Raw genomic sequence first — 12743 nt, 5'->3', positions numbered from 1 at the left:
GAAATGATCGCATGAGGTCAGAATGTCCGAACACACAAAATCAGTCTTACAGTACGGTGTGATATTGCGGAGTCAAAACAGAACCCAAGAACAAATTTGTTCATGCAGTATAGAGAAAGACAGGTGCTCATCCCTCAGCAAACATAAAAGCCCAGGTGCAGACAAGATGAAACCATTTGCACGAAACATCAGAATGCAGAGAAACTGCAAATAGCTCATGAGACCTATTACATATTACAAATACTTGGCAGATCCCAGGAACCACGCAATATCTTATAATATCTATACTCCACAAGTTGCGTTGTGATTGTTGTTTCTTCTAATTCTTATTCATTTATGCCTATTTGCTTGCTACTTACCAATGCACCATTGATGGTTGATTTACGGCAAAAGCGTCGCCATTATTAAAAAGGCCAAGTGTGACATTTGAATCCATTCCATGCATCACTGCATGAACAAGTCTTGTAGTGAGACGTATGCACTTTTAACAAGGCACGCCATTCATTACACAGCCTTCATTATGCACCCTGGCTCTTAAAGACCTCAACTTGATCTCTGGCCACACGCTCCTAATCCACCGAGATCCAATCACAGACAGAAGCCTTGTTTCTCACGGAAACTTCAATTCTTTAACTTTATTTACAGATTTTATTTCTTTTTCCAATATGGTTTGAATTTCAAGGGGAAAATATATCTTATATCAAGACAAATAGAGAGAGTGTGAGGAAATATAAACACTTGGCTAGAATTTTTTTTAGAATTATTTTCAGCTGGTGATTATTCGCTATTCCTGGCCATCTAAACATTACCGATGGGTGAATTAAAAAAAAAAAACTGTTTTAAAAAAAAAAAAAAAAAAAGTGGCCAGGAACAAAAGACTGCACATGTAATCATATTGTCCAACAACAGCACTAATGTCACACCAGTACCTCTATCACTATATTTAAAGCAACTGGAACATTTTCAGGTTTCCTAAGAAAGGAGAATCTACATCAGCTAGGTCAAAAGCATTGTAAATGACATCAAGTGAAACATGACCCCAAGACTTGACTCATTATTTTCAGGAGTTATGTCATGAGACATTTAAGAAGCATTCTCATTCAGCAATGAGATCCAAAATGTAAATCTAAAATGCTACATCATGACAAACTGGACATCTCTGATGATGAACTTTCATCAGGCGGGGAAAAAGAAGAAGAATAACCCTGATGAAACTAGAAAAGAACCGAGGAAGTGGGCAAAGACAAGTGCTGATGTACACAACACATGAAACATTTCTTATTAGCATTCCTATTTAGTTAAATGAAAGATTGACCAAGGAAAAATGAGGCAGGGTGCAGTTTTATAAGCACTAAATAATGCACATTTACTAACCTGTATATATATTTGTTAACTGATATATATTTATTCATGCATAGTATCTTGTGTGTATATGTTTGAAATTGCCAGAAGCAGGCAGTCAGACCACGTGGAGCTCACATACCTTTGGGCTTCCTGACATACTCTTCTTGTGTTTACGTCAAATTGTTTCGATTACATATATTTATACTCACACCCATACACACTACAGGAACAGGACAACTTAACATCTCATCCAATCATCGCTACATTCTACATTTATAGCCTGTAAAAATCCCAGGAAGCTAACATCACATGAGCTATATGTTAAGACATAAACAATGTAGTGTGTGCTACCTGCCTCAAGCTTTTCCCTTATCTACAACCACATCTTTTTTTTTTTTTTTTTAAACAATCAACAATCCACTTCCCCAACTGGACAACCAATGATAAGCGACTTACTAACTATAGATTGCATGCTCTCTGACTGTACAATCGTGCTAACAAACACGTTTCATCTATTATTTAGTCTTCTGGCCATTCTAAGCTGGATCTTACCTTTAAAATGCCTCCAAACTCCTCCATAAAGGGCTGACACGACCTCTTATTTTTAATATTAGTGCTGGAGTAGAAGCTTTGTCAGCCGGTTCGTGCTGGCCAATAGGGCAGGGCTGTATAAATATATCTGCTGTCCAAAACCGCTTACTATCGTAGTAAGTTGTGTGTCAAAATAGTACACGAGCAAGCCATGCAGCAGTAGGGAAGAGCCTGACTAGTGCTCAGACATACTGTTTACTGCGCACCGCCAGTGTGTACACTTCTTCTTCTTCTTCTTCTTCTTCGTCGTCTTCGGACGTAACCATCGCAACCGAGTCGAATCATGTTGCTACTAGGCTAAATGAGTTGCACACCAATTCACGCATTTATTAATAAATAAGAACCGTATAACTGCTCAAATAAACATATAAAGCAACAAACACTACTAATTAACCCCCCCAAAAACCGTATAAAACATTTAGAAAGTGAAATAAAAATCCTTACCAATTCAGCTTCCGTTTTGTTGTTTGCACTCTTGGGAACCGGAAGAAACATTCCTGATTTCCCCGTGAAAACAAGGCGCTCGTGACGCGCTACGCTTCTTCAATATTTAATCTCGCTCGAAATACACTTTAACGGCTAACCTCCATGTAGCAAGCTAACACAAGGTTAATTCGGTTTGATCTGAACATATGAGGTAATTTGGTCGTATTGAGGCACCTTTGACTAATCTGAGGTGTGTCCACAGCCGTTGAGTCAAATCATTGGTTGACAAACAGCATTTAGATGCAAATTCCAAAGCTGTGAATCAGAGGAGGCCATCCTTCCCTGATCACTAGGACACGTCTACAAATTACAGATTTTGGTGAATGCGGAAAAAAAGAAGGCTCGACTAAATTAATTGCTACTTATGAAAGTTTAATTGTCACACATACAGAACAGTAACCCATAATGCCGAGGGTTAAACCAGTGCCTCGGCGAGTTTCTGTTATGTAAGGCACTCAGTGCATTTCTGTGGAAGTCCGTTACAATTGACGTTTTATATTAGAGGTGAAATTTGGTGACGTTCCCTATATGTTTCCTGCAGACTATCAAACTTTCATATCAGCATTGGTACAAGTTCTCTAAGTAGAAAGGAACATTGTCAATTATATTAAGTCATCCTGATATAATCAATATATTTTATTACATTTACTAAAAAAAAAAAAAAAAGCAGGGCAAATTATGGGAATTTGGTTCATATGATTTTGGGGCTTACTAATTCTCATTTAGATATATTGCAGATCAAAAATAATTTCATTAAAAAAAATTAATTAAACAAAGGTGACAAGTATTTCAAACAAATGCACAATTTAAATACTTTATTCTGATTTAAGTTGTATATTTGTAACAATTAATATGCATTAAAACACACATATGTCTGGGTTTTTTTCTTTCTTTCTTTCTTTCTTTCTTTCTTTCATTCTTTCCTTCTTCCTTTCTTTCTTTCTTTTCTTTTTTTTTTTAAATTGAGAAGACTAATCCTGAACTACCACAAAATAAAAGTGGTGGTGAATAGAACTGTTTATCAAATATCACTCACTCACTTTCAGCAACCGCTCTTTCCTGGTCAGGGTTGTGGTGGATCCGATGTCAACTGTGCATGAGGTGGGAATATATCCAGTTCATCACACAGCACCATGTACACACATTCTCACACTTATTCACACCTAGGGGCAATTTATCTTAGCCAATCCACCTAATGGCATGTTTTTGGGAGGTGGGAGAACACCAGAGCCCCCGGAGGAAACTCACATGGACATGGGGAGAACATGCACAGAATAAACTCCATACAGACAGTAACCCAAGCTCAGGATTATTTAAACAGAAATGCACATTTATTCAAACAGGATTAATAAATTAATTCATTGTTTTTATTTTTTTTTTAACATCAAAATATTTTATTTAAAAGAGACAATTTATATTTTTTACTTATTCAACTTATTTCTGTGTGTTTTAATTAAATTTTAATCTTGCTTTATCATTTTAGTTATGGTGGGTGATTCTCACCTATGATTGTACTTTTTCATCTGTTGGGTTTATGGCACCACCTGGTGGAGACAGAGTTCAGTGATGGACTGTGCTGTGAGAAACACCACTAACACATAAAGTTGCATAAATTAATTAGACAAGATTTTTAATACTAACATATTGCATACTTACAGCCAATTCCAAATGATCAACATGCACTACTCATGTTTTCTCATAAACAGCTGCAAAATTAGCCGGCATCTAAACAGTTATGAGTTCAGGAACACTTGTGGAAATGAATTGAAAATATATACATAGAAATATAGATGAAATAAATACACACTGAAAACATACTTCATAAATCACAATCATAAAGATGGACATGAAACAGTCAACACAGCAGCTTTCACTGGTTAACATTATACTCAGTTACATTAAAGACTAAGATATAAACTGACTCAAATTATTTATTTCACATACAGTTCTTGACATCCATATTAGCAAATTCTTATTGTAGAAATCACAAATTTTCTATTATTTTTCAATAACTTTTTCTGTACATAATAAGTTTTTTTTTTTTTTTTTTTTAAAGTATTTTTATCTGTATACTAGTCCATACTATTTGAGGTAACCCAAGTAGAAGGCTTGACGTCCAATGGCATTTCTCTGTCTTCTTCCTTCACAGCCCGATCAGTGCAGTACAAGCCTTTTGGTATAAGACTTACTTGCGCCTTTTCGTACTTTAAATTTAGAATTAAAGTTTAAATTGAGCGTAACAAGAAGTCAGCTTTAATGGCCATCTGAAGTATGTCCCATTGCTACTATGCTTAAACCTAAAAAAAATATATCCTTAACCTAAACACCTACACACACACATACACACACACAGAGGAAAGAGATCTACTCTATGACACATAGTGCATCTCAGTGTTTCCATTTGCGTTTGGCAGTTGGGCGACATTTACCCGCTGTTTGAAACAGCAATGGCAAGTTTTCTTGAAGGCCTTGCGGAAGTTGGCACCCATGAAGGCGTAGACTATGGGATTAATGCACGAGTTGCTGTAGGACATGCAGTGTGCCCATATCTTCACTTTGTATGTGTAATAGTCCTGACGGAAGTGTGGGCTAAATGCCTGCGCCAGGATGAACAGCTGGATGGGACCCCAGCACAGAATAAACAGCTGTACAATCACCAGCACCATACGGGACACTTTAGCTCTTACAGCAGCGCTGCGCTCTGTCTGAACCTGGAGCTGATAAGTCACAGATTTGCAGAAAAGAGGATATTTGACAGACTTTTAAAACCCACATGTTTAGAAATGAGAAGAAATGTCTTCACAGTCACTGTGGTCATAAGACAAGGCAAGTGGACTTAATATAATCTTACAGGCATTTTGCGACTCATCTGAGGAACTTCTTAGTTCTACTGTGGTAGAAATATTTTCAAAAATACAACACAAGTGTTGCAGCCTTGTCCTACTAGTGAGAAACATCCAGTGTTTTTAAAGACATAAACATGATTGCATTATTATTCCATCAGCAATACTTAATGCTTTCTAGCCAACATGTGCATTTCAGCATCAAAATGCATAGAAAAGCTACGCAAAAACCGTGGGCATAAAAGATCTATACACTGAAATATACCATAAGACACACTAATTATTATTTTTTTGATCCACAATGCTATCCTACTTGTCTTCCTTATGAAATATGTAACTATGCTAATAGAAACTGTAATACCGCCACATTACATTACAAATCATCTTACCTGATAATTATTGTCAACAGGCTCCACAGCTGGCCGGCCCATCTGGTACAACATGACCAGATAACACACACAGATAGTCACCAGCGGGAGCATATACACAGCCAGGAAGTTGTATAGGATGAAGGCTTTCTTGTGTGTTGTTGTGGGAAAAATCTCCGTGCAGAATACCTGAGGACCAAACCATTCTCCAGCTAAAGTCCTTGTGTACAGTGGCACTGGCAGGGACACCAAGAAAGATCCTGAACAAGACACAACAGGTCAAAATGCACCTATGTTTCACAGTTAGATCAGCAAAAATGTAAATCAGTCAATCAGGGCATTTTAAATGTCTACTGGAAACAGGTCAAGGCAAGTGGACTTCAAGAAGTATAAAACTGCCACCTTGACTTACTGATACAAGATATCTAGTTTTCAAGATATAAACAGGATCAGTTACTGCAGTTAATCAGTGTCCAGTACTCTATCATATCATATCATATCATATACAGTATTCAGTACTTAAAGGAAAACTCCACTCTGAAACACATTAAATATTTCGGCTGTGTTTAGTGATTCTGGTGCAGATTTGTTAGTTGGTGCTGTATTTTCAGTATTCTTGTGAGACGTTAGTGGTTATATGCCACACTGACGTTGCTGGGAGACAATGCAATCACAGTGGCATTTAAAGGAGAAAAAAAACAGTGATCTCAAATATAAGGGATAATAGTCAGGTTGTGTTGCTAGTGCCTAAAAACAGAGCAAGAGCTTTATTTCTTACTTACTGTTTTTCAGCAATGTTTAAAGCAACAGTGGAGACAGCAAATGTTGGATTTTAGAAAGTTCCAGAAGGCAATGTAGCTACATGACACTGAGTTACTGAAGAGACTCGGCTCGGCTAGTTCGTGATCTACGAGGTGACAAGCATGATAGTGTTGACGGCAGTATTGGCATGAAAGTTGAAGCTTTGGAAGTTGAGGTGTCTAAGCAGAATGTACAGATGAAGTGGTGAGAGAAGTGGACAAGCTAAAAGATTAAAGCAGTGCTGCATCTCTCTCTTTAGCTAAGTATGAAGCAAGGGCCAAGTCCCACTGCACCACTATCAGCAGGTAGCCAAAGGGCATTGTGGGTAATGTAGAAAATCGTCAACCAACACGTCGATGAAAGACATTTAAACCAAAAGTCAACAATTTATTTACAACACAAATCTTGCCACTGAAAATCATGTTAATTAGAAAGATGAATATGCACATTGTTCAGGGTGGATTTTTCCTTCAGTGTTGATTGCAGTAAGTGAAATAGTCCTGAATGAGGAGAAAACTGCAGACCTATCCAGATTCCCAGGTTCACCATGGTGGCAACTCTCGGTGTACGACACTGCAAGGAGCGCAGCGGATACACAGTGACGTACCAGCGATCCACACTCATCACTGTCAGTGTTACACAAGTGGCCTGTGCAGATACCTATCACAGATGTACAGAAGATGAGATAAACCTATGAAATACATTTACTACTAGACACTTAACTGCAATGCAATACTAAATACACTCACTGGTCACTTTATTAGTACAGTGAGCATATTTAGTATTTAAAACTTGATTGCAGTAATTCAGTATGGTCACCTAATGATCACTGGATATATATATACCTCATTTCTCTGTACAATGCACCTTCTATATTTGTACTTGTCATTTACACTGAACTGGTCTCTACCTTCTCTACCTCATACCTTGCACTTTTTTTGTATAGTACATGCTATTATATATATATATATATATATATATATACATATATACATATATATATACATATATATATATATATATATATATATATATATATATATATGTATACACAGTACTGTGCAAAAGTCTTAGGCACATGCAAAGAAATGTGTAGAGCAAAGATGCCTTCAAAAATAATGAAATTAAATGTTTCTACATAAAAAAAAATACTATAAAGAGCAGTAAACAGTAATAAATGAAACAAAGTCAATATTTGGTGTGAAGATCCTTCGCTTTAAAAAAAAAATAGTAGTCTCAGGTACAGTGTGTGCAGTTTTATAAGGAAATGAGCTGTAAGTGTTACTGAGCATCTTGCAGAACCAGCCACAGTTCTTCTGGAGACTTTGACTGTCGACTCGCTCCTTATTTTTGCAGCAAAACCCAGCAGCCTTCATTATGTTTTTTGTCTGAAAAGTGTCTCTTATGTAATCTGCTGCTTTCTTTACTGCCATACAAACATTTTTCTGTAACATTTAATTTTGTGCTGGAAAACTAATGTTTGGAATTCTAAAATGTTTTTGTACTGAATCAATAATGTAGAAGTCATAAAATACAAATCTATAACAAACTTTGTATTAAAAATAAAATAGGGTGCCTAAGACTTTTGCACAGTACTGTAAATTTATATATATATATATATATATATATATATATATATATACACACACACACACACACACAGTCAGGTCCGGAGTTTTTGTGATTTTGCCTTTATACACCACCACAATGGATTTGAAATAAAGCAGTCACGATGTGATCGAAGTGTAGACTTTCAGCTTTATTTTAAGAGGTTCCACAAAAATATGGCATTTACCATTTAGGAATTACAGCCATTTTAAGCAAAGTACTTCCATTTTCAGGGGCTCAAAGGTTTTGGACAAAGTGACATAACTGTAAATATAACCATAACTTTAATACTTGGATGAAAATCCTTTGCAGTCAATGACTGTCTGAAGTCTAGAGCCCATGTTCTCAAAACTCAAATTCTGAGTTTACTCCCTGGAGATGCTTTGCCAGGCCAGTGAGCCTGTTCCAATGGCAACCATACATGTCCATTCCATAACACTGCCTCCACCATGTTTGACACATGATGTCGTATACTTTGGATCATGAGCTGTTCCTGTCCTTCACCATACTTTTCTCTTCCTATCATTCTGGTACAAGGTAATCTTGGTTTCATCAGTCCAAAGAATCTTATTCCAGAACATGGGAGGCTTTTTTAGATGTTTTCTGGGAAAGTCTAATCTGGCTTTCCTGTTTTTGAATGTTACCAGTGGATTGCACCTTGACGTATTTATATTCATGAAGGCGTCTCTTGATTGTAGATTTTGACAATGATACGCCTACCTTTTCCAGAGTATTCTTGACTTCTGTTGATGTTGTGAAGGGGTTTTTCTTCACCAAGGAAAGGATTCTGCGATCATCCACTTTAGTTGTCTTCCGTGGTCTTCCAGGCCTTTCAATGTTGTTGAGCTCACCAGTGCTTTCTTTCTTTTTAAGAATGTACCCAACTGTTGATTTGGCCACACCTAAGGTTTTTGTTATCTCTCTTATAGATTTATGTTGTTTTTTCAGCCTAATGATGGCCTCCTTCACTTGCATTGAGATCTCCTTAGACTTCATATTGGTAGCTCCAGTCGAACAGCTGCCAAATGCCAACTCAATACCTGATATCAACTCCAGCCCTTTTATCTGCTTCATTTGTCTTGAAGTAATGAGGGAATGGACCGCACCTGGTCAATTAACTTCTTGTCAGTCAATTGTATAAAAACCTTTGAGCCCCTGAAAATGGAGGTACTTTGCATAAAATGGCTGTAATTCCTAAATGGTAAATGCCATATTTTTGTGGAACCTCTTAAAATAAAGCTGAAAGTCTAAACTTTGATCACATCTTGATTGGTTTATTTCAAATCCTTTGTGGTGGTGTAGGCACTACTGCATTTCATTGTGTCTGTAGTTGTACACTGCACAATGGCAATAAAGCTGAATCTAATCTAATCTAATCTAATCTAATCTAATCTAATCTTAATCTTAAACATATGACCTGGGTCAGTGGGTATTGACTGCTAAATAGAACTCAAAGTAAACACAAGCACTCTTATTTATTATTTGCAACAACAAATTATTCCTTCCAATGTACTGTCCAGGATATTTATGATCAGAACCACAGCTGTTTAGGAAAGGTCTTTTTGGTTTGGGATAACTGAGAGAAAAAGCATCCACTACATGCATCAGGGCAGAAACTGACCTGTTGGATGTAGCTGACAAATTTACACATGAAATTTCCAAAGATCCAGCTTGGTAACGGATAAAGCACAGCAGTGAAAGGCACACAGCAAACCAGAAAGGTGATGTCCGTCATCGCCAGGTTAGCTGTAGAGAAAATACATTTAACTTCCTCTTATTATTCAGGCTTAGGTTTAGTTTAAGGAAAAAAGGAATGGTGCAACAATCAACAGTCATTGCATTACATCTCAGTGAACAGCCTAAACAGGAAACGCAACCCTTTCATACACAGTATCCACATTTATAAGCAGTCATTCTAGGCTGTTTTTAGTTTCTTAGTTTTAAATGTCCAGATCACTTGAGAACATTACTGTAATTTAACATAAACCATTATTCTGATCTCTGTTGGTTTCTAGACTATTTGCTGTTCTCGCTATAGCAGTGTGTCTCTGACATATCTTACCAAACCTTCCACACACAATCCCAAATAATTTTTTGCCATACTCTAAATAAAATGTGCCATACTACAAAAAATGTCCAAAAAATTATTTGTGCCTTACTCCCCTTTGTTTTTCAAAAACAACATCTAATATCAGCTGCACCATGTAGTAGTCCAAAACTGTGTGCATTTTGTTAAAAAATGAAATTCTCTATAATTTTGGTACTCAACCTTAAATATTTTAGACCTGAGTGTTAACTTTTTTTTTTTTTAATTTCAGGTATAATGTTTAATTCATTGTTTTTATTCCTATACATAGACTATATCCATTTACCTTTTTAATATGTGATATTTAGAAAAAGTCCAAATTTATTTGATATGCATTGGACATGCATGTGGATATGTGTGTGTGTGTTTTAAATAATTTATGCATGAAAGGGTTAAAAACAAAGAAAGAAAGAAAGAAAGAACTCACCTATATAGATATTTGTCGCTGTCCACATTTTCTTGTGTTTAGAAATCACATACAGAACCAGGGAATTTCCAAACAGTCCCAGCACCATGATGAGCGCGAAGACCAGCGGCACGAGCCAGGCGTCCACCAGGTAGGGAATCGCGGGAGCGCGCGCGTCTTCCTCACACACAGCCCGAGCAGCACAAGACTCATTGGTAGAATTAACTGAACCATTCATTGTAGATTTTTATCCTTAACTGGCACCGGTGCTAATTGCAATCAAAATACTGTGAGGAAAGTAGGCTGTACCACTGCTGTGGAGTAGTAGTACCTCCATGTCACCCGGACACTGGTGTTTGTGTCTGCTCGTGTCTCTGTGGTGTTTTTATAAAGCGCAAACCCGAGCGCGCGCTTATTTGAGCTGCACAGGAATCTTTTTAATGATTCGAATCTTTTAGTTTGATTCATTTTTCCCCACTAACTGATTCGTTCAGGTTAGGGGATTGTTTACGCAGCAAATACAGCAGCCTGGGTTATGGCAAAGTTAGCATTATAAAATTAGGATAATACACTCTTTATTAGGAACACTATTCTAATACTGGGTAGAGCCTCCCTTTGCTCTCAAAACAGCCTCAATTCTTCATGGCATGGATTCCACAAGATGTTGGAAACATTCCTTTGAGATTCTGGTCCATGTTATCATGATTGCATCACACAATTCCTGCAGATTTTTCAGGTGCACTTTCATGCTGAGAATCTCCCATTCTGCCACATCCCAAAGGTGTTCTACTGGATTCAGATCCAGTGACTGGGAAGGCCACTGAAGAACACTGAACTCATTGTCATGTTCATGAAATCAGTTTGAGACGACTTTTGCTTTGTGACATGGTGCATCATCATGCTGGAAGTAGCCATTAGAAGATCGGTAAATTGTGGCCATGAAGGGATGCACATGATCAGCAACAATGCTTAAATAGACTGTGGCATTCAAGCGATGATTGATTGGTATTAACGGGCGCAAAGTGTGCCAGGAAAACTTTCCCCACACACCATTACACCACCTCCACCAGCCTGGACTGTTGACACAAGGCAGGTTGGGTCCAAATTCTGATCCTACCATCAGTGAGCCTCAGCAGAAATTGAGATTCATCAGACCAGGCTACGTTTTTCCAGTCTTCAACTGTCCAGTTTTGGTGAGCCTGTGCCCACTGCAGCCTCAGCTTTCTGTTCTTGGCTGAGAGAAGTGGAACCCAACATGGTCTTTTTCTTGAGGCCATCCACCTCAAGGTTTCACGTGTTGTGCTTTCTGAGATGCTTTTCTGCTCACTACAATTGTACAGAGTGGTTATCTGAGTTACTGTAGCCTTTCTGTCAGCTCAAACCAGTCTGGCCATTCTCTATTGATCTCTCTCATCAACAAGGTGACGCTGGATATTTTTTCTTTATTGCACCATTCTGAGTAAACTCTAGAGACAGTTGTGCATGAAAATCTCAGGAGATCAGCAGTTACAGAAATACTCAAACCAGCCCGTCTGGCACCAACAATTATGCCACGGTCATTCTGCTGTCCTGTATCTACATTGTGCTGCTGCCACACGATTGGCTGATTAGATAATTGCATGAATGAGGAGGTGTACAGGTTTTCCTAATAAAGTGCTCAGTGAGTGTATATTTACCTGTCTGCAGCTGTACATAAATAGTCACACTTAATTGTTCAAATGGTGATGATGCACAAAACAAGATGTCTTGCTGCCAGAAGAAGCTTAGTGGAAAAGTTCACCCTGAAACACATTATACTGTATGTTTCTATTTATATACAGTACTGTGGAAAAGACATAAGCACAGGCAAAGAAATGCCGTGAAGCAAAGATGCCTTCAAAAATAATGAAAATTAACATTTCCACATTTTAAAAAACTATGAAAAGCAGTATACAGCAATAAACTAAACATAGTCAATATTTGGTGTGTTAACCCTTTGTCTTTTAAAAAGCAGATACAATTTGTGCCTTGGAGAATCTGCCGCAGTTCTTTTATGAAATAGCAAATTAATTAAATATTCTACATTCTACAATCTACATTCATGAAAACAGTGAAGCAAATCAGCACACATTTGCAAATTTGGATGCACAAATCATTTAGATCCAGTACACACGACCGTTTCCCATATAATGGATACCATCTCTGTTACACTGCTCAAGAATTTTTTTTAT

General features: G+C 37.4%; 2 protein-coding genes across 4 annotated transcripts in view; both read right to left on the bottom strand.

The window, feature by feature from the left end:
- The window catches only part of arid3a (AT rich interactive domain 3A (BRIGHT-like)), a 33395-nt gene extending 30708 nt beyond the window's left edge, over positions 1-2687 (bottom strand). Inside the window, exon 1 of one of the 3 annotated variants that reach the window (XM_026935519.3) lies at positions 2380-2687. The gene's annotated coding sequence lies outside the window, so the exon portion shown is untranslated. Of the gene's footprint in view, positions 1-1896; positions 2353-2379 lie in introns of those variants that run through there. The other 2 variants (XM_026935427.3, XM_053238160.1) reach the window with 2 other exon arrangements.
- Positions 2688-3892: 1205 nt separating this feature from the next.
- Positions 3893-12632, bottom strand: LOC113531697 (G-protein coupled receptor 54). Its single transcript, XM_026922559.3, has 5 exons — positions 10555-12632; positions 9663-9787; positions 6958-7093; positions 5654-5892; positions 3893-5138 (listed from the first exon to the last, which is right to left on the bottom strand). Exons 1-5 carry the CDS (start codon positions 10769-10771, stop codon positions 4791-4793), a joined length of 1065 nt encoding a protein of 354 aa, XP_026778360.3. The 5' UTR covers positions 10772-12632; the 3' UTR covers positions 3893-4790.
- Positions 12633-12743: the final 111 nt, after the last annotated feature.

The sequence above is a fragment of the Pangasianodon hypophthalmus genome, chromosome 11 (assembly GCF_027358585.1).
Source record: "Pangasianodon hypophthalmus isolate fPanHyp1 chromosome 11, fPanHyp1.pri, whole genome shotgun sequence".
Classification (NCBI taxonomy): domain Eukaryota; kingdom Metazoa; phylum Chordata; class Actinopteri; order Siluriformes; family Pangasiidae; genus Pangasianodon; species Pangasianodon hypophthalmus.
This window is presented reverse-complemented; position numbering and strand designations above follow the sequence as displayed.

Coding starts and splice junctions, on each gene's coding strand:
- LOC113531697 (XM_026922559.3), bottom strand. CDS start 10,771: ATGAATGGTTCAGTTAATTCTACCAATGAGTCTTGTGCTGCTCGGGCT. Junction 7,094..9,662: donor TTGTCAGCTACATCCAACAG/GTCAGTTTCTGC, acceptor CATCTGTGATAG/GTATCTGCACAGGCCACTTG. Junction 5,139..5,653: donor CTGTTGACAATAATTATCAG/GTAAGATGATTT, acceptor GTGACTTATCAG/CTCCAGGTTCAGACAGAGCG.